Genomic DNA, 22639 nt, shown 5'->3' on the forward strand with positions numbered 1-22639 from the left:
CTACAGTAGTCACACACAGTCATGTATCACATATGAATGGAACCACCCAGTGCAAAAATAAAGGTACTTTATTACAGGCATACCAAACTAGGCTAAGATTGGTATACTTCCCTCTGGAAGTATGAACACAACAAATATACACAGGTAAGTAATTAGGAAGACAATAAGTTAGCAAGGGCCTTTGAGCGGAGCCAAACCATATACAAAAAAAAAGTGAACTACGAAAGGGTGTCCCCTACCTGAATGTATGGTGTAGTTAGTTAGCTGCTGGAATAGAGTGGAACCCCAAACGGTAAGTACCTAGAAGATCCCCAAAAGCCGGGTGCACAGAGGTAAGTTACCTGGTTTTCCCATAGGCTATCATGGGGATGCCGGGGTTGGAAAATTAAGAACCCGGACAGGACCAGTGGATCCAAGGGTGGATTCCAGGTGAAGGGGACCTGCAAAAAAGAGGACAGCATCCTGTCCACGCAGGAGTATCAAGGTGGTGCAGCAGCAAATGCCCACCCTTCTGTGGCTGAAGGTCCGGGTGGATGGAGATGGATGAATTCCAGCTGTGGGATCCAGGAGCTGTAGAAGTGTCCTTGAAATTGCCTAAGAGCTGTCCCTCGACGGTCGCTGGATTGCTGACGGGTCATTGGTCAGGATGGCCACCAACAAGAACAAGCAAATGCAAGAGAAGCTGTTGGGAGTTTTGCAGAGCTGTGGAAGACCAGCAAGGTCCTGTGTCCCCAACCCTTGAAGGGGAGTCTGGGTTGCCTATCAGAAGACAGGAGAGCCAGCAGAAGCGGTCGGAGCCCCCACAAGCACTCTACTGGCGGCAGGCACAGTAAGTCAAAGGGAGGCCCACTCAGCACACCTAAAGAGGAGTTCCAAGACGCTGGAGCAACAGAGAGGAAACCGTCCTTGCAGAGGTAAGGTGCTGGGGGCCTGGGCTACTTGGAGCATGAAGATCCCTCGGAGCAGGAGTCAACAAGCCTTGGATGCTGCAACAGTCACAGTGCACAAGGATTCTGTCCTAGTAGCAGAGGCAAGGGCGTATGGTCTCCCACATTGGACAGAAGTCAGAGAGGACCCAGGAGATCCCTCAGAACCACCACCTGTGTTGGAGAATTTTCACAGATCCAGAGGACAGAAGATCCCACCAGCTGGACACCGTTGACTTAGGTGCCTGTGGATGCAGGGGAGTGACTCCTTCACTCCAAGGAAGATTCCTTCTTGCTTCTTGGTGAAGCTGAAGTGTTGCTGACCCCAGAAGATGCACAGCTGTGGAAATGTTGCAGATTGCAGACAGGAGCCACAGAAACAATATTGCAAGGAGAGTCTTCTCATGCTTTGCAGTCTTGTCCGGTTCCTGTGTTGCCCAGCAGTGATTTCAGAGGCCAGTAGCAGAAGAGGTCTTTGCACAGGAGTCCTGGTGGAATCTTGCATGACAAATCTGGGGACCTGTAGTGAAAATAATTATGTTTTCCACTGACTTTGTGTTTCACCACTGTGCATATTAGTTCTTCAATGTTCACCAGTAGCACATTACATTTTGTATTCAGTTTAGCTGCCTATTGGCTTTAACGTGGCATTAGACATTACATTTTGTATTCAGGTTAGCTGCCTATTGGCTTTATCGTGGCGTTAGACATTGCAGTAGAGACATTGCAGATGAGCTGTGTTTTTCCACATGGTAAACCAAGTTGTGTTTTTCGTAATTTGCTCTCACTGAACCCTAGCATGATAAGGAAGCACATATTTTGTGTTTTTCTCTAGGAAGCCTTGGGAAGAGGCAAGCCTCGAGGATTTGGCCAACCTTTGACGCTTGTTTTTTTCCAACTCTGACCAGCATTAGTAGCCAGCATTTTTTTTTATAATTCTTCTCTAAGGGGGAGGGCTTTCTAGAAAGTTCTCTCGTAATTATTCAAAGATATAAAAAAAGATGACTCTGTTCAGTAGCGTGGAATTCCGGGACTTCAGTCAGGAGCTGGCACCAGCTGCCTGACCTGTCCCGTGGGGTGGAAAATCTCTTTCTCGTAGTTGAACAGGAGTCGTTCTTCTTGCTGGCATGAGAAAGATGAAGCATTTGGTGGGCCCTACTACGGTGATGATTTTGGACTTTTATTCTTTGCTTTGACAGGTATGCTATAATATAATCACATATATTTGCTGTGTACATTGCAATTGAGAATCGCTTTGATATATTTTTCTTTCATTGCTGTGACTATTTTTAAACGTGTGCCTTCAACCTACTAATCTCCTCTCTCAGGAACCTCGTGGTGAAGTAATAATAAATGACTTCTTTAAACTAAGAAGTGCATTCCAGAGATCGTTTTCAGCTCGGTCATTAGTGAAAGCAAAACAGGACCCATCCTCAAGAGAGTCCCTGAAAAGCCCCAAAAGGGGTTTGGTCACTTCTTAGAGTGACCACCTATCAGGAGGAGTCCCTGATGTCAGGTAACAGACCTACCCAGTCAAACGCTTCCAGAGACCTCTGCACATCTTATTTCCAAGATGGCAGAACCAAGTGGCCACCTGGAGGAGCTCTGGGCACCACCCTGGGGATGGTGCTGGACAAGGGACTGAAAACTCCCTTATCTTTTTTGTGTTTCGCGGAAGAGCAGGAAACAGTGGTCCCTGGACTGGTGTAAGCCGGATTATGCAAGGAGGGCACCAAATGTGCCCTCTCAAGCCATCCGGTGGCGTGGGGAGGCTACCTCTTCCCAGCCTAGTAACACTTATTTACAAAGGAGAGGAGGTTGCACCCTCTCCCATAGGAAATCCTTTGTTCTGATGTCCGCTGCTTCAGCTGGTCAAGCAGCAAGAGGGCAGAATCATGTCTGAAGAGCCACAGCAGCGCGGGCTTCCTGCAGACCCTGGAAAACTGGTAGGAACTGGGGAATCCTCGAAGGAACCTCCAAAGTGCATTGAATCATGCCACCAATATTGGAATCAGTATTGGGGTATGATTCCGACATGTTTGAAACTAAACATGCCCAGGTTCGGAGGACCATTAAGTAGATGGACAACATGTAGGGACCAGTGGCCAGTACCTTGCTAAAATGGCTTCCTCGCACTTATGAAGGCCAGGGAATAGGAACTGGTGTTCGTAGGGGCACCACTGCTCATGCAGGGTTACCCACACACACAGGCACCTGCATCCTGTCCTTTGGGCTAAAAGGGCCTACTATAGGGGTGACCTACAGTGTCGTGACAAGCAGTGAAAGGGTACATGCACCTTTTCATGCAGGCTGCAAATGGCAGGCCTGGAGACACAGTATGGGTGGCATAATATATACTGCAGCCCATGGGGGACCTGGTGTACCAATGTCCAGAGTAACTAACTACCATAGACTACGGACTTACAGGGGTACACAGTATGTTAATTGTGGAGTGTAAGAAGTACCAGAGCAACTACATCTGGAGGAAAGAGCACAATCACTGGGGTCCTGGTTAGCAGGATCCCAGTGAAAACACTCTAAGCACACTGACATCAGGCAAAAACTGAGGGTAACCATGCCAGAAAGAGGGGACTTTACTACAGCTGCGATCAAAAATTACTTCACAGAAGCCCCCTGGCACACAGAGGTCGACAACTTTTTCGTGCACATGGGCAGCGACCCGACTGGTGCAGTAGCCGTCTTGTTCCACCTTGCGCAGAGATCCTACCCCATCTGGGAGACTAACAGGTCTTGGCCCCCAGTCCTGGTCACAGGAAAAAGTTTTACAGGGTTACTCCTTGCACAGCCTGACTGTCTGCTTGACAGTTGACAGGTTTTGTGGTCTCAAGCTGCTGTTCTTATAGTCCATTTCCACACACCAAATGTGATTAACAACCTGGATCTTTTAAGTTTATTTTGTGGGTCCAATCCTGTGCCCGCTCTTCCTCTTGAGACACTCCAAAGATGATAGCCCCTCAACACAGGCCATGGGAGTGTCTAGAGTTCAAACCTGAGTAACAGCCACAGTGATGTATGTATGAAAATGTTAGCCACAGGCCTCAGCCCTACACTTTATGATTCTCTTATCAGCCCCATGTCCTTCCTGAGATGTGCACAGGCCAATTCCTAGTGACCTCTCACTGAATCAAACAACACCCTTTGAGGTCTGCTGGGGAGCCTGGCTCACCCCTCTGCATTGTATTCCACCCAGCTTACAGGAATGCAGCAATAAACAAATCTGTCTGGGGGATTTCTCCACCTCCTCTCCTCATGTTTCACCATGCTGTTATGGGCCTTTCAAATTGGAACGCAAAGTCTTCCATGTATTGTACCAGTTACAGGCACAAATACACTCAGTACATGCATACAACATACACACACTGCACAGCACCACATCTTTAACGTATTATAGCCCTCTCAGGTACACAATCACCCAGTACATGCATATTGTGTTACGTTGTATTGCAGTATATAGATAGTGCTTACTAGGGGTAACTATGCCAGAAAGAGGGGGCTTTCCTACACAAACTCCCCTAAACGAAGGGCAATTAGACTCACCTTGCCAGTTGAGTCTTCAATGTCTAAGTGAAAATATGTGGAGAGTCCATCTGCATTGGAGTGGTTACTCCCAGTTCTATGTTCCACTGAATAGTCAATTCCATGTAGGGAGATGGACCACCTTAACAGTTTGAGATTCTGACCTTTCATTTATTTAAGCCAAAGGAGGGGCTTGTGGTCTGTCTGAACAAGGAAGTGAGTGCCAAACAGGTATGGCCTCAATTTCTTCAATGCCCAGACTACAGCAAATGCCTCCCTCTCAATGGCTGGCCAGCGCTTTTCTCAGGGGGTCAACCTTCTACTTATAAAAGCAACAGGTTGGAAAAGTACTGTCCCTATCCCTATCTCTGAAGCATCTGTCTGGCCAATTAATTGTTTTTGAGTAGTCAGGCCTTCAGAGAATGGGAGCAGAGCACATGGCCTGTTTTAGGTCATCAAAGGTTTTTTGGCAGCTAGCTGTCCATAAGACCTTCTTGGGCATCCTTTTGGATGTGAGGTCATTCAAGGGGGATACTATACAGTCATATTCCTTTATGAACCTCCTGTAATACCCAGTCAGGCCTAAGAAGGCTCTGACTTGGGTTTGAGTTGTAGGGGCAACCCAATCCATTATGGTTTGGATTTTCCTCTGTAGTGGCTGAATTGGCTTCCACCTACCAGGTGGCCCAAATAAACCACCATGCCCTGCACCATCTCTAATTTGGGTGCCTTGATCGTGAGGCCTGCCTTTTTTAAGGCCTCCAGGAAACTTCCAAGATGGACCAGGTGATCCTCTTAGGTGGAGATAAAGACAGCTATATCATGTAGATATGCTGCACTGCAGCTTGCCATGCTTGGGGAACTTGGTTCACCAGCCTTTGTAATGTTGCAGGGGCATTCTTCAAACCAAAAGGGCGTCCCTGTGAAGTGATAATGTCCACTAGGTGTTGAGAATGTTGTTTTGGGTTTTAAAGCATCAGGCAACTTGATATGCAATATCCTTCAGTCAAGTCAAAGGAGCTGAGATACCTGGCTGCAGCCAGAGTATCTATCAGCTCATCTGCCCTAGGGATTGGATTAGCATCAGTCCTAGTGGCTGCATTGCGGCCTCTGTAGTCAACAAAAAACCTAATTTCTATTTTCCCATTTTAGGAGTGAGGCTTGGGTACTAAGACTACAGAACTAGCCAAAGAGCTGTCTGAAGGCTCGATGACTACTAGCTCTAGAATCTTTTGCACTTCTGCTTTGGGGCATTCCCTGACATGGGCAGAAAGCCTAAAGATTTGACTTTTTACAGGGAAACCGCCACCTGTGTCAATGTCAGGTTCATATTGGGAGGTTTGACAGGGGGTTAAAGAAGAGAGTTCTGAGAACTGACTGAGGAGATTTTTGCAGTCAGATTGTATTGGTCAGAGAGGCACTCAGCAAGACCTACTTCTGCCAATGAACTATCAACTGGGTTGTGGAGAGGGTCACTCTCTTCCTCCTGACCTTCATCAGTTGCCATGAGAAAAGTCATGTCAGCCCTGTCATAGTAAGGCTTTAGGGGGTTCACATGAAGCACTCCGTGGGGGCTTCTTCTGTGCCTATGTCAACCAAATAGGTGACCTCACCTTTCTTCTCCACAATAGTGTGGGGGCCACTCCACTTATCTTGCAGTGCCCTGGGAGCCACAGGCTCAAAGACCCACACTTTCTGTACTGGCTGGTCATGCCACTGCTTTTGCAGTTCTTAGCTGGCCTCAGGGTTTTTCGTTGCCCTCTTCATGTACTGTGCCATTCTAGATCTTAGGCCTAGTACATAATCTACTTTGTCTTGCTTGGGGGGTTTGAGAGGTTGCTCCCAACTGTCCCTTACAAGAGCATGTGGACCCCTAACTAGATGTCCAAACAGAAACTCAAATGGGCTGTAACCCACTCCCTTCTGATGAACTTTCCTGTAGGCGAAGAGGAGGCAAGGAAATAGGACATCCAATCTCCTTCTTAGTTTTTCAAAGAGTCCCATGATCATTCCTTTTAAGGTTTTGTTAAACCTCTCAACTAAAACATTTCCTTGTGGATGGTAAGGGGTGGTAAATTTATATGTGACACCACACTCCTTCCCCATTGCTTTTAGGTATGCAGACATGACGTTTCAACCTCTGTGTGACACCACCTCCTAAGGAAAACTGACCCTGGAGAAGATTCCCAGGAGGACATTGGCCCCTGCAGGGGCTGTAGTGGTCCTAAGAGGAATTGCTTCTGGGTACCTGGTGGCATTGGTCTACCCCCACCAGTATAAATCTGTTCCTAGATGTAGTTTGAGGGTCTAAGGGGCCAACAATGTCTATCCTCACCCTCTCAAAGGGTACACCAACCACTGGGAGTGGAATGAAGGAGGCCTTTGGGGTGCCACCAGTCTTACCACTGGCCTGACAGGTGACACAGGAGTGACAGAAAATCTTTGTCTCTTCAGACATATGAGGCCAGTGAAAGTGTGGGACAAGTCTGTCCCAAGTTTTGCTTTGCCCCAAGTGCCCTGCAAGGGGGATATCTTGTGCCAGGGTCAGTAGGAACTCCCTAAACTTTTGAGGGATGATAACCTCCTGGTGGCACCAGGCTTGGGGTCCCTTGCTTCAGAGTAAAGGAGGCTATTGTCCCAGTAGACCTTATAGGTCCCACTGATATCCCCTGCCTCCTGAGCAGCAGCCTGCTGTCTCAGGCTCTGAAGAGAAGGACAGGACTTCTGTTCTAGTCTTAGTTCCTCCCTGGTGGGCCCTCCTGCACCTAAAAGCTTAGCTTTCTCAGCCCTCATCTCCTCCAGTGCAGGTTCCACACAAGGGTCAGACTTCTCTCCCTGAGCAGTGGGATCCTCATCTGAAGTCTGGATAGGGGTCAATTTTGTACCTGCCTGCCTCTCTTTTTTCAGGCTCCAGGGCTGTAGGAAAGTAGCCTCTTTCTAACTTGGTTACCCACACTTTTGGCCTATTTGTCACTATTTTTGACTGTGTTCAATGGGATCCTGCTAACCAGGACCCCAGTGATTATGCTATCTCCTCTAAATGTAGTTGTTGGTAATTGTTATGATTGTATTTCATCCAACAATTGGCATACTGGTGCCCCCATGTAAGCCCCTAGTATATGGTACCAAGGGATCCAGGGCACTGGGTTTCCAGGGGAACCCTATGGACTGCAGCACATATTTTGCCACCCGTAGGGAGCCCAAAGGGTTCTGCAGGACTGGCATTGCAGCCTGTGTGAAAAGGTGTAAGCACCCTTTCACTTCCATTCTTCACTGCACCAGGTCACTTATAAGTCACCCCTATGGCAGGCCTTCTAGCCCAGAGGACAGGGTGCGTGAGGACAGGATGTGTGAGAGCGCCACTACACTAGCAGAGGTGCCCCCACTAACTCCAGGCACATTTTCCCCAACTTTGTGAGTGCAGGAATGCCATTTCACGTGTGTATTGGACATAGGTCAATACCCATGTCCAGCTACATAATCGTACCTCCGAACATAGGCATGTTTGGTATCAAACATGTTGGAATCATACACCAAGGCTTTTGCCAGCATTGGTTGTATGATTCCATGCACTCTGGGGACTCCTTAGAGGACCCCCAGTATTGCCATTTCAGCCTTCTGAGGGTTTCCGGACAGCCCAAGCTGCTGCCACCTCCCAGACAGGTTTCTGCCCTCCTGTTGTTTGAGAAGCTCAAGCCCAGGAAGGCAGAAAAAAGGATTTCCTTTGGGAGAGGGGTGTTACACCCTCTCCCGCTCTCCCTTTGGAAACAGGTGTTACAGGCTTGGGAGGTTTAGCCTCCCCTAGCCACTGGTAATGCTTTGAAGGGCACATTTGGTGCCCTCCTTGCATTAACCAGTCTACAATGGTTCAGGGACCCCCAGACCCTGGTCTGGCTCGAAACTGGACAAAGAAAAGGGGAGTGACAACTCCCCTGTCCATCACCACCCCAGGGGTGGTGCTCAGAGCTCCTCCAGAGGATCCCTCGATTTTGCCATCTTGGATTCCAAGTTGGCAGGGAACTCTGGGAGCATCTGAGTGGCCAGTGCCAGCCGGTGATGTCAGAGCCCTCCCCTGATAGGTGCTCACCCGCTTAGCTGACCAATCCCTGTTTCAGGGCTCTTTCGGGTCTCTCCTTAGGGTGGTTCTTCGGATTTGGATTTCAAGACTCCAGCAGGAATCCTCTGCATCCTTTACTTCACCTTCTCATCGAAGAAACTGCATCTGGACCCTCCAGGAACTCTACAAACTGCAACGAAGAAACAAAGACAACTCATGCAATATTGTATCTTCAGCTCCTACCAGCAACTGCAACTGTTTCCTGGTCGTGCATCCTCAGAGGACAACCTGTCTTCAGCCTGCACCAGAAGAACAAAGGAATCTACCTTGGAGTGAAGGCATCACTCCCCTGCTTCAGTAGGCACCTCTCTGCATCGGCGACCGGCAGCGTGGATCCCCTCTACTGACGAGTTGCGTGCATCCTGCATCACGGGTTGTGCACCGAAGTGATCCTGACGTCCTACTTTCCAACTTTGGTGGAGGTAAGAGCTTGCCTCCCCACGCAAGACAGTACCACCCTGCACCACATGTTTTGCAGTTGCCAAGGTTTGTTGGCATCCTTCCATGAAGTTCTTTGTGCACCGCGCAGCTCCGGCCCCCAGCAATCTATCCTGCGACGCACATCTTCCTGAATGGTTCTCCGGCAGTGCGGGATCCTTTGTTGTAGTGCTGCGTAGGCCTCCTTTTGCACCTCCTTTGTCCTCATGATGTGGGACACCTGTGCGCGCTGCCTGATCTTCTGTGGGCTCTCTGAGTTGCTGAGAGCCCCCTCCGACTCCCCTCCTAGGTAGAGTCCACAAGGTCCCTCCTGGTGCCAGGCAGCGCCATTTTCTGCTAACTGCAAGCTTTGCGTGTGCCAAGGCTTGTTGGCAGACTCCAGCGACACAAACCAGTCTGCAATCTTTCATCCGGCGTGGGACATCATCTGCACCAACCAGGAACCCGCATCCATCTTCTTTGGTGCAGTACTGACTGTTGTTCTTCACCAGTAGTTCTTGTTTTGCACCTTCATCCTGGTTAGCAGGGGCTTGTGTTCTCTCTGGACTCTTTTGTGCTTCTTGGACTAGGTCCCCTTCTTCTACAGGTCTTCAGGTACAGGAATCCACTGTTGGTGTCTTGCATGCTCTTCTGGTTCTTGCATAATCTTCTTTCTGGTGTTTCTGTGTTCTGGGAACGTTCCCGTATTTTACTCCTACTTTCCTGGGCTCTGGGGTGGGTTCTAGCACTTATCTTTGGTGTTTTCAATTACTCCCAGGAACCTTCTACACACTACACTTGCCTAGGTGGGAAACCGACATTCTCATTCCACTTTCTAAGTATATGGTTTGTGTTCCCCAGGCCCATTTCTAACTGTTGTGTTTTTCACTATTTGTACTGTTTTCTAATTGTTTTTACACCCACCTGTTTTTGTATACTACTGTATATAATATGTGTATTACTTACCTCCTAAGGGAGTATAGTCTCTATGGTATTTGTGGCATTTGTGTTACTAAAATAAAGTATCTTTATTTTTGTAACACTGAGTATCTACTTTCATGAGTGTGACTACAGTAGTACTGCATGAGCTTGCTTGTCTCCTAGATAGGTCTTGGCTGCTCAGCTACAGCTACCTATAGAGAGCCTGGCTTCTAGACACTGCCTACATTTCACTAATAACGGATAACTGTACCTGGTATAAAGTATATATTAGGTACCCACTACAAACCAGGCCAGCCTCCTACACGCTGGTGCTGGGGCCTGGTTATCAGGATCACAGCACACTTTCAGTCAAAGTTGGCATCAACACTAGGTAAAAAGTGGGGGGGACGCACTTTCCTACACACACACTCCCCCAAACAAAAGAGGATGAGACTAACCTTTCCCAAGAGAGTCTTCATTATCTAAGTGGAAGAACCTGGAAAGGCCATCTTCATTGGCATGGGCAGTCCCAGATCTGTGTTCCACTACGAAGTCCATCCTCTGTAGGGATATGGACAACATCAAAAGTTTACGGTTCTCACCTTTCATTTGCAAAAGTCATCTAAGCGTTCTGTCGTCAATTTGAACAATAAAGTGAATATCAAACAAGTATGGTCTCAACTTTTTCAGGGACCAAACTACAGCAAAGACCTCCCTCTCAATGGCACTCCAATGCTGCTCCCTGGGGAGTAACCTCCTGCTAATGAAAGGAACAGGCTGGTCAAGGCCATCACCATTGCTTTGGGACAGGACCACTCCTATCCCATGTTCAGAGCATCTGTCTGCACAATGAACTGCCTAGAATAATCTGGAGCTTTGAGAACTGGTGCTGAGCTTGCCATCTTCCTTGAGGTCAGTTCAGTGCGGGGAGTCACAATGGATCCATACCACTTCACAAACCTCCGATAATACCCAGTCAAGCCAAGCAATGCCCTGACTTCAGTCAAGGTTTTGGAGCTTCCCAGTCCAGAATTGTCTGGATCTTGGGTTGTAAAGGTTGCACTTGCCCCCCACCTACAAGGTGGCCCAGGTGTACAACTGTGCCCTGCCCTATTTGGCACTTAGATGCTTTAATAGAGAGGCCTGCTGATTGCTAGGCCTACAAAACCTTCCCCAGGTGGACCAGGTGATCCTGCCAACTGGAGCTGAAGACAGCAATATCAGCTAGATATGCTGCACTAAAGGACTCCAAGCCAGCAAGGACTTGATTCACCAACCTTTGGAAGGTGGCAAGGGCATTCTTTAAGCCAAAGGGCATAACAGTAAACCGATAATTGTCCATCGGGTGTACAGAATATGCTGTCTTTTCTTTTGCTCCTGGTGCCATCCTAATTTGCCAGTTCCCTGCAGTTAAGTCAAAAGAACTTAGCAATTTGGCATCACCCAATTTGTCAATTAGTTGGTCTGCTCTGGGTATGGGATGTACGTCTGTCTTGGTAACAGAGTTGAGCTCTCTGTAGTCCATACAGAACCTCATTTCTCTCTTGCCGTCTTTGGTATGAGGTTTGGGGATCAAGACCACTGGGCTAGCCCAGGGACTGTCAGAGGCGCTCTTATACCCCTAACTCCAGCATCTGATGGACTTCCACTTTGATGCTCTCCTTGACTTGGTCAGCCTGTCTATAAATGTGGTTTTTGACAGATAAACTGTCTCCTGTGTCCACATCATGGGTACACAGGTGTGTCTAACCAGGGGTAAAAGAGAAAAGCTGAGCATACTGATGTAGGACTTGCCTGCAGTCAGCTTGCTGTTGGGCAGAGAGGGTGTCTGAATAGACAATTCCAAGTACTGACCCATCCTTAGGGTCAGTTGAGAGGAGGTCAGGGAAAGGTTCACTTTTTGCTTCTTGATCCTCATCAGTAACCATTGTTCTGCTTTCCCTCTTATCTCATAACTGAGCTTACAGAACCTCTCTGGAATGCACTTCTGAGTTTAAAGAAGACATTTATTGTTATTAATTCCCCACCACAAGGCTCCTGAGAGACGAAATTAGTAGATTGGAAGCACACGTTCAAAAGTAGTCGCAGCAATGAAAGCAAATTATATCAAAGTACTTCTCAGTTGCAATGTACACAGCAAATACAGGTGATTATATTATAGCATAACTTCAAAGCAAAGCATAAAAGTCAAAATTCATCATCAATGGGCAAGGCGGTAGGGCCTATATTCAGCTTCATCTTTCTGGGGTCTGCAAGTTGATGACTCCGGTCAACTGCGAGAAAGAGATTTTCTACCCAAATGGGAGACAGGCAACCAACATCTAACTCCTGTCTGAAGTCAAAGCAGATTCAATCTACCCTGCTGTAGCCCAGAGTCATCCTTAAAAGCAAGCTCAGTGTGAGAGCCGAAGAACCTTGGAGAGTGGCTAATTCTCCAGAGCCCCCGTTCTCAGACTGGATTGCGAGGTAAACACAAAATCTACGTGCTCTTAACAGCTAAGGTCTGGTGTGAAGAAAACAACTTGGTCCATCTTGTGGAAAAACACAGCTTGGAAAAACACAGCTCATCTGCAATGTCTCAACTGCAATGTCTAACCCCACGTTAAAGCCAATAGGCCGCTAACCTAAATATCAAATGTAATGTCTAATGTCACAGCCAATAGGCAGCTAAACTGAATACAGAATGTAATGTCTAATGCCATGTCAAAGCCAATAGGCAGCTAAACTGAATACAAAATGTAATGGCTAACGCAATGTCAAAGCCAATAGGTAGCTAAACTGAACAAAACATACAGGCCCTCATTATGACCTTGGCGGGCGGCTGAAGCTGCCCGCCAAGATCGGACCGCCGGGCTGCCGCCAATGCAGCCGCACCCCTGCCGCGGCCATCTGGAGATCCCCGCTCAACCTCTCGGCCGGAACACAGCAGCTGGCCGGCGGTGTTGCGGCCGTGCGACGGGTGCAGTTGCACCCGTCGCGCTTTTCACTGTCTGCTATGCAGACAGTGAAAAGCTGCACAGGGCCCTGTCAGGGGGCCCCGTGACTCCCCATACCGCCAGCCTTTTCCTGGCGGTTCAAACCGCCAGGAAAAGGCTGGCGGTAGGGGGACTCGTAATCCCCTGGGCAGCACTGCTAGCAGCGCTGCCCTGGTGGATTACTACCACCGGGGCCATTGTGGCGGGAAACCGCTGGCCCCGGCGGTGCGACCGCGGCGCTTCCACCGCGGTCGTAATGACCTGGGAAGCACCGCCAGCCTGTTGGTGGTGCTTTCGGTCATAACAGCCCTGGCGGTCTTGTACTGTCAGGGTTGTAATGACCCCCATAATGTGCTACTGGTGAACATTGAGCAACTAATATGCGCAGTGGTGAAACACAAAGTCATTGGTCAAACACAATTAATAGCATCACAACCATCAACATAGTTATATTTTCCCTATCATTATAGAGTTTCAGGTGGTTAACATGGATCACCCTCTTGGGTGTCCTGCTAGTGTCCAGGTCCACTAAGTAAGTGACCTGACTCTTCTTTTCCAGGATTGGATAAGGACCACTCCATCTGTCCTGAAGTGCCCTGGGAGCCACAGGCTCCAGATCCCAGACTATCTGCCCTAGCTGGAATTCAACCAGTGCAGCCTTTTGGTCATACCACAACTTCTGGAGTTGTTGGCTGGCCTCAAGATTTTTTTATGCCTTTTCCATGTACTCAGGCATCCTAGAGCAGAGGCCAAGCACATAGTCCACAACATCTTGTTTAGGCTCATGGAGAGGTCTCTCCCAGCCTTCTTTGGCAAGTGCCAGTGGTCTCCTTACAGGATGGGCAAACCAAAGCTCAAAGGGGGGAAAACCCTACTCCCTTCTGTGGCACCTCTCTGTAGGAGAAAAGCAGGCATGGCATGAGGACATCCCATCTCCTTTTGAGTTTTTCAGGTTGCCCAATATCATGCCCTTCAATGTCTTGTTGAATCTCTCAACAAGTCCATTGGTTTGTTGATGGTATGGTGTGGTGAATTCATAAGTCACCGCACACTCATTCCACATGTGTTTCAAGTAAGCTGACATGAAGTTGGTACCTCTGCCAGAAACCACCTCATTATGGAAACACACTCTGTTAAAAATACCAAGCAGGGCCTTGGCTACTGCAGAGGCAGTAGCTGAACTACGGGGAATTGCTTCAGGGTATCTGGTAGCATGATCCACAACTACCAGTATGTACTGGTTCCCTGATGCTGTGTGTGGTTCAAGTGGGTCCACAATGTCCACACCAACCCTTTCAAAGGGAATCCCCACCAGAGGAAGTGGAATGAGGGGGGCCTTTGGGTGGTCACCTGCCTTGACAGGAGACACAGGAGCTACAAAACTCTTTCAATTTCTGGGTTGACAAGTATGCTCCACGTTTTGGTCTGTCCCAAATGGCCAGCTAAGGGGATGTCATGGGCCAAAATGAGGACAAACTCTCAAAACTCTTGAGGCACTACCACTCTCCTAGTGGCACCAGGTTTGGGGTCTCTAGCCTCAGTGGAAAGGAGTCTGTCATCCCAGTAGACCCTGTGGGAGCCACTGACATCTCCCTTCTCTTGTGCAGCAGCTTGCTGCCTTAGGCCTTCAAGAGTGGGACAAGTCTTTTGTCTCTGGCAAAGCTGTTCCCTTGAGGGTCCCCCTGAGTGCAGGAGCTCTACCTGATATGGCTCTAGCTCCATGGACTCAGTTCCCACAGGGGATAAGACATCTTCCTGGGAAGAGAGGTCCTCTTACCTTTTCTCTTGGAAGGTTGGGCCATTATTCCAGGCTCTAACACTTCTTGTTCACCCTGTGTTGTGATGTGCTCTGTACTCTGGTATTCCACACACACCAGTTCAGGGATTCCCTGCATGGCTGCATGTGTTTTGAGCTCTACCTCAGACCAATCTGAGGACTCCAGATCATTCCCTAGCAAGCATTCTACTGGAATTGCAGAAGACACCACTACCTGTTTTAGGTCAGTAACCCCTCCCTCTTCTAAAGTCACCACAGCCATGGGATGGACTCTAGTCACATTGTCAGCATTGGTAATTAGATATGTTTGTCCAGCCAAATACTGTCCTGGTGAAACCAGTTTGTCTTCCACAATGGTGTCACTGGCACTTGCATCCCTCAGGCCTTCTACTTTTGCCCCATTGAATAACAGCTGTTGCCTGTATTTTTGCATGTTAGGTAGCTAGAGAGGTTATATCCACCCCACCCTCAGAGACTAGAGTAGCTTCAGTTTGAACCCTGATTTGCTTTGGGCACACTGTTGATCCCACCTGGAGACTAGCTATTCCAGTACTAACTGTAGTAGTGCTAGAAGGATTTGTCTTGGGACAGGCCATGTCTCCAGACTGGTGTCCATGCTGTTTACAGATGTGACACCAGGCCTTCTTGGGATCAAGGTTTTTAACCTTATACCCATTTGTGGACTGTAAAGAGGCTTGGGTCCACTCTCTTGAGCAGGTTTTTGGGGCCTTTGTGAAGACTTTTTATTTTTGTCCTTAGGTGTCTCACCACCCTTCCACTGGGGAAGCTTTGTCACCACTTTCTTTTGGTCGCACACTGTGGAAGTCTTGGTCACCCTAGTCTTGACCCAATGGTCTGCCATCTTTCCCAATTCTTGGGGAGAAATTGGACCTAGGTCTACCAGATGTTGATGCAACTTGTCATTGAAGCAGTTATTTAACAGGTGTTCCTTCATTAACAAATTATAAAGCCCATCACAGTCATGCACTCCATTGCCAGTTATCCAACCATCTAGTGTTTTCACTGAGTAGTGAATAAAATCAACCCAGGTCTGGCGCTGTGAGCCTCCCTGAACCCAATCCTTTACTCCTCAGTGGAGAATCCAAAGCCCTCAATAAGGGTAGCCTTCTTGTGGTCATAAGAGTCTGCATCTTTAACAGAGACTGTGAGGAGTCTATCCCCAGTGAACAGTTCCCAAAGGAGAGCTCCCCCGAGAGATCTGTTTAACTTTCTGGTTGCACAAGCCCTCTCAATAGCTGTGAACCACTTGGTGATATCATCACTCTCTTCATACTTTGAGCCAATCCCTTTGGGGATTTTTAGGATGTCAGTATACTCTCTGACCCTATTTGTATTGCTGCCACCATTAATGGGTGCTAAGCCCATTTCTGCTCTCTCCCTTTCTATAGCCGGGAGTTGCTGCTCCAAGGCTAACCTTTTGGCCATCCTTGCTAAAAGAATGTCCTCTTCATTGAGGCTGTTCCTAATGTTCCCAGAGGAGCTGGACTTCCCTGTGGGAGATCTAGTGAGTTCTATCCTTGGAGACAGGGATCTTGGGATCCTTTTCTCCTTAGTTAGGTGAGGAACCTCCCCTCATCTCTAACATCTTCCCTGTCTGAGTGGAGTTCTTCCCCCTCAGCAGGTTGGTTGAGAAGCCGAGACCATCTGATGCTTCTACAGCAGTTTATTCTTCTGTGAATAAATATTTTTCTAACTTTGTTTTTTGGTGTTAATTCTGTAGTTTTGAAAGGACTATTAGGTGACGTGGTACATTCTTGCAGTGGAATGTTGAAAAAACAGTTGCAAAATCAGATAAGTATGACACAACAAAAAGCAGCATCTCTGTTTTCAAAATAATCTGCTGTCAGAATAAAATAACTGCAATTAATATCAGTTCTAGTTACAGGTATTTATTTAGAATATGGCCCAGAACACCTTACTGACACCACATGACTGAGAAAAAGAAACAAAACGCAACCACTGTCCTCAGCCCTGCCAAAGGCATCTGTGCCAAAAGAGGAAGATGCCACCTGAAACAGAAAGGAAGATTACACTTTTTAGATAAGATTCCAATGCAACAAAAATTGGGATGAAAACCCTTAGTCGCTCTGTTATTTTTTTTGGCAAAAAACACAATTCTAAAACATTTTTATCATCGTCAACTTAGGTTGTACAATGCGTAAATTCTAAAGTCACAACCACCAAAACTGTTTACACTATGTTAAACCATAGTAGCATGAGAAGCCAGCTTAGTCAACGGCCTAAGGGCAGTCAGAGGAAGGACATAACACCAGAGCCTTCTTTGGGGTGGATAGTGGACAATCCTTTTTTTCTGTTCATCACCCTTAGTATAAAACCTGGCAGAATAGGACAAAAAAAGTCTCCTACACCCTGCCAGAAACCTTTCATTATGTGGGGCTCATTTGTGTTTTGTTTTTCAGAAACCAACTCACGATTTCTGAGAAACATAAACTTTGGAAACGTTTGGTGAACAGCAGTCAGAACCAAAAGTAGCCATCAACTAAACCTTTTGTACCTTGAAAGAAACTGCTATGATGGTGGTTCGTTTCAGTGTACAGAGATGACCACTGGGCCAGCAGTCATCTCTTAATCTGGACAACAGTAGTCTGCCAGGATGATGGAGGTAATGTTCTTCACCGCCCTGGCAGACTGTTCTCTGTCTGCCAAACCTTTAATCAAGCCCTAAGTTTGTTGAGTGCCTCTATTTTGCTACTATAAGAGAAGTGTGGTTATAGGTGAGGTTGGATGTGAATGTGCAATTGATCATTGGGGATAAAAGAGCACTAATTCTGATCTCCTCCTACCTAATTAATTAATTTATTCCAGTATTAAAAACAAACAGCCATGTTTGTTAATATGGTATGATCTGGGACTAACAGTTTGTTTCAGCTTCTATTGATGAGATACAGCGCTCCTGTTCTATGAAGTTGGTGGTTTATTTTTATCAATATTTTTAAATAACTACAAGGTTTACATTAATTAAACTCCTACTTTGTCAGGAGTAAATATTTTATTGTTAAGACTGGGATGCAGATAACAAAAATGTAAAATGCTTTCACGTTTTGCAGTACAAAATATCGGATGTGTCTACAGACAATAAGGTTATATCACACAGGATGACTGCCATGATGAATGACATGTTTCAAACATTTGGCTGATAAAGAACACCTACATGTGATGGATATGCATCTTAAAACATGTTTGAGCTCATTTCCTGCCTTTCAGTGTCTGCAAAAATGTAGCTGTTCACCATCACTTACCTGGCCCATACCAAAGCCACCTGCAGATGTTTTCCCAAAGAAACCAGAACCAATTTCAGAAACTGAACCACCAGTTTGCATCATCTGAAATAGATAAGGCAACACTGTAATGAACAGGGATTTTATCTCTAGAGCAACATTCATAGGAAGGGGCACATGTGTGCAGCAAACAAAGGTAGCAGATCAAATGTGAGCTTTGAGACTAAGCCATGCTAGAACATTACTTTCCTACAGAGTACTCATCGATAACTGCATAGCTGTTGGGGATGCTTTAGAGTTTCTTTGGTGCTATATGTGGAAATGGGTGGAGCCCTGAGCATAGCCATTCAGACTGCTGATGTGTCGAGGCCCGCAATGCCAGGACTCAGGAGAGTGGATTTTATACCAAGGGAATCACACTGCAAAAGGAACACAAGTTTGTAAATAGTTATCACTCACTAATCTGTGGTTTCAATACTTAGCATGGAGATTGGTATTTGGAGTGCCTAGCTAGTGTGCCAGGTCCTAAGCTGCAAGGCCACTAGATAACTGGCCTAGGCAATAATCACGCAGCTGTAAGATATTTGACCCTGCTGTCAGGTTTGCACCATGAGAAGACTGAGTGGGACGTGGCCACTTCCTGATGACTTTGAGTGAAGCAGATCAGGATGTTGAATCAAGGCTGGGACAAATGCTGCCACTACTCTGGATCATGACTAATTAGGTCGGTACAGTTAAGCATGTGAGATGACTGTGGCACAATACCCAGAGTGGCAACTATCTTATTAGTTGTGTCTCCAGTGAGGTTGTGCTCCTGCTTGTGGCTGGAATTTTGCATGGCTTGCTAGTGAGCTCAGCTCAGCAGCTGGTGCAACACTTGTCTTCAGGGAGTGTGACAACCAAATAGATGGGCCAGAGATCCTAATCAAAGGGACAGAGCCCAACCTAGACCTGTGTTGGATTGAATAAACAAGTGAATGTAATTTAGCGAATTGGTCAATACAAAGTGTTACTTTGATGCACCACTGTTAGAGGGTTAGAGTGTAACTGTTTGTGGGACACCAGGATACTACAAGATTGTGACTCTGGGGTTCTACTGATTGTTTGACTACCTTTGGGGAACAAGCATAACCCAGCTGTATTGTTAGCTTTCACTAATTAATTTGTATTTTGCAGGTTCCTACCTTTCTTCATTAGGAAAGTGAATAAGCAACAAACTAAGCTTTCCTTTCAGGGCAAGAAGGAGCAGGGAGTGCTTAATACTGGAGACCAAGCCAGAGGCTAAAAATGGGGAGGGTTAAACACTACAACATGATGATGCTGTATAAAGATTTTGTTCACAGAACTGAAGTCGATTTTTTAAGGCACTGGCTCAAAACTAGATGCACTGACATGCGAGGTAGAAAATATTAAGCATAAGAGTAGACTTGGGCAAGTGACACCAAATTTCTCACCTTGAGGACACAGAGACCTCTACCTCAGGAGCGATCTGTAAGTTAGAGTCACAAATGTCAAAGCTTCAAAGCAAAGATTGAGTATCTGAAAGGACGCTCAGGAAGGAACCACATCTGAATGCTTGGGATTGATGAGAACAACAAACAGGGAAAATGGAGGAATTTGTCTAAAGGTTTCTGGGAATAATGTCAAAAGGATGCTCCTTTTCCAAACACTTCTAGTTTGAGAGGGCACGCAGGTCTCTGAAAGCTCAACCAACTACTAGTAGATCACTGAAGCCAAAAACAGCAAAGTTATTTTACTTAGAGAAACAGATAGAATCCTCAGGTTTGCATGGGAAAAAGGTCTTATAGTACGAGAGTTTCAAATTGATGTTCACATTTACGTGGAGCACAACATCATCCTTTCAGAAGTTTGTAACTTTTCCAAATCAGTTAATGGATGACATAGTGCACACTGTAAAGAGAAGCAGCATGACAAAAAACTGCAACAGCCTTCAATAACCTCCCAACTTCACTACAAGGTTAAACGTCCCATGGGAGATGCTAGGCTAAGCTTGATGTTCAGAAATGAAATGTGCTGCTAGAGGAGTTGTTGCCAGTCTTAGATAATTCAGTTGAAGGCGCTGTGCAAAAAATAGATAATTGGCTTAGAGCCTCTGCAGATATGATGGTGCCCATTAACTGTAAGCACCATCACAGATCCTTACCCCCGGCACCATTGTTTACAGACTCTTTATATAAGGGGAAAAAAGTTTGTAAATAGTTAGAGAGAATCTGGTGTAAATCTTATCTTCAAGGTGACAAGCTAACTTATAAAAATGCTTTAAGAGCTTATCAGAAAAACTGTCGACAAGCTAAGGTCGCTCACTTTATAGAGAACATTACAGAAACCAAATATTGTCCTAAGACACTCTAAAAGGTGGTGAACTCACTTTCGGATTTTTCCAAACTAACCCCTAACATCTCTTTTTCTTAACTGCAGTGCAATGAGATTTCTGACTTTTTTGTCAATAAAGTTGAGGCTATTAAAAAAACCTTTTTATACACTGTAAAGGCACATGAACCTACTGGTGGCCCTAGTGCTGGGACCTTAGTATCATACTTTGAGCCTATTGACTTATCTTTTGTACAGCTTTCCTTATTGACCTTGAGATCTGGCTCCCATTTGGATAGGTGCCCCCCCAGACATTTACGTAAGCTCTCTCAACAAAATCTAGAGTTCATTGTCCACGTATTAAATCAGTCCCTACTTAATAGGGTAGTTCCTAGTTGCTGGAAAACAGCTTTAGTTACCCTTTTGCTGAAAAATCCTAATGCTGATTTATGAGTATGATCCAACTATAGGCCTACATCTCTATAATCTATATTTTCAAAACTGTTAGAAAAAAACGTGAATCTGGAATTAACACAACTCAAAGAACAGAATGATCTACTCCAACCCTCTCAGTCGGGGTTTCTTGCAGGTTATAGCACTGAATCTCCATTGCTTGGGGTCAGTGAATTCCTGAGACATAAATTGGATGGTGGAGGGGCAGCTGCACTCCTGCTTCTGAACTTGAGTGCGGCCTTCAACACTGTCAACCATGATATATTACTCAGGAGAATCGATGGCTTGGGCATACTGGGTAAGGCACTCGTCTGGATTAAATCCTTTTTGGAGGACAGTATTTTTCAGGTCCACTCAAATCAATGTAGATCTAAGCCATGTGCTCTCACCTCAGGGGTGCCTCAAGGTTTCATTTTGAGCTCTTTACTTTTTAATCTTTATGTGAGGCCACTGGCTGACATTGTCAAGGGTTTTGGCCTCACTCTCTTTTCCTAAGCGGATGATACCCAAATTGTGGTTTCTCTGTCTTCAAAGGATCAGTCAACCGTGGCTGCACTTCCTCTTTGTCTTCAGCAAGTAGCAGATTGGATGTCCGCAAACTTCTTGAAGTTGAATGGTGATAAGACTGAGGTACTACTGGTCGGGAAGTCCTCTATACCATGGGACCTGCACCTTTGGCTGGCATCCTTGGGTGCTCTTCCACTCCCTGCCTACTCAGTAAAAAGCTTGGGAGTGTGGTTAGATCAGGAGCTGTCAATGAAGCAACAAATAGCGAAGGTGCCTGCCACCTGTTTTAAAATGGCTGAAAAAAGTTATTTACTCGATTCCATTTACGGCCCAGCGCACCGTAATCCAAGCCTTAGTTATGTCAAGGCTGAATTACAGAAACGTTCTTTATCTTGGAGTAACAAAAGCCTTATTAAAACATCTTCATATAGTACAGAACGTTGCAGCATGCCTTTTGCTTCACGCAGCACATTTACTAACTGTGCCATCTTGCTAAAATCCCTCCATTGGCTGCCTGTGGACAAACAGGTACACTTTAAAGCACTCTGCCTCATGTATAAATGTCTCCACAACATTACCCCTCCTTATTTAAGCCCTGAAGTTACCTGCCATTTGCCTAGGCGTACCCTCTGACCAAGCTACCAGAATCTAGCTATTGTCCCTAGAACATGGAGGGTTTGCTAAGGCGGTCGTTCCTTCAGTGTTTTAGGACCCAAACTCTGAAATAACCTCCTGTTACTTTTGAAAGACTGTAACTCCCTTTTGGAATTCCGCAAACTGCAGAAAACTTGGCTGTTTGAACATTCGAGTATATAGCTCTTAGAGTCCTGATTGATGATTACGGTAACCTTAGCTGTCGCTGGGAAACCTGATGGGTACCCATGCGCTTTATAAATTGCGTAATCAACCAATAAGGGACAACATATGGAATGCAGAAGGAAAAAGAAAGTGTTCTGGTTTTCTCATGTGACTCTTAAGTCACCACTCATCAGCCTGTCCGTATGGTCAGGCTTTAAAAGGATGTTGTGTTTCCCTATCTTTAAAACTTGTGGGATTGTTCTGAACATGGCAGCACTGGCAACAGATGCAGCAAGTTAAGAGTAGCAAGTCAAATAGTTCTAACTGCATGCTGTAGGGTTGTGATTCCCTTTGAAAACTGGGAAATGAAAACGTTGCCCTATTGATCACTAAACTACATTACCCATGAGTGAGCTCTGTAGCGTAAATGCTGGTTGTTGTTTGTGGAGGTGTGGGACTGCTGAGAATAGGGAGTATACAGACCCGACATTTGGGACATTTTCAGTGACAGTGGGTGCAACAAGTTGTTAACAAGGGTCAGGAATGCGGTGGTTTATTGTTTTGAAAAGTAGTAAAGTAATATCTATGGTTGGGTTAGCAGGTACTTTCTGGATCTGATT

General features: G+C 46.3%; 1 protein-coding gene across 4 annotated transcripts in view; it reads right to left on the reverse strand.

Annotated features, from left to right (window-relative positions):
- The window catches only part of PARP4 (poly(ADP-ribose) polymerase family member 4), a 1744976-nt gene that overhangs the window by 346928 nt on the left and 1375409 nt on the right, over positions 1-22639 (reverse strand). For all 4 annotated transcript variants that reach the window (XM_069202293.1, XM_069202292.1, XM_069202291.1 and 1 more), the window contains one exon: positions 17952-18035. In XM_069202293.1, the coding sequence (XP_069058394.1) occupies positions 17952-18035 (84 nt within the window). The remainder of the gene's footprint in view (positions 1-17951; positions 18036-22639) is intronic.

This window comes from Pleurodeles waltl, chromosome 8, assembly GCF_031143425.1.
Source record: "Pleurodeles waltl isolate 20211129_DDA chromosome 8, aPleWal1.hap1.20221129, whole genome shotgun sequence".
NCBI lineage: Eukaryota > Metazoa > Chordata > Amphibia > Caudata > Salamandridae > Pleurodeles > Pleurodeles waltl.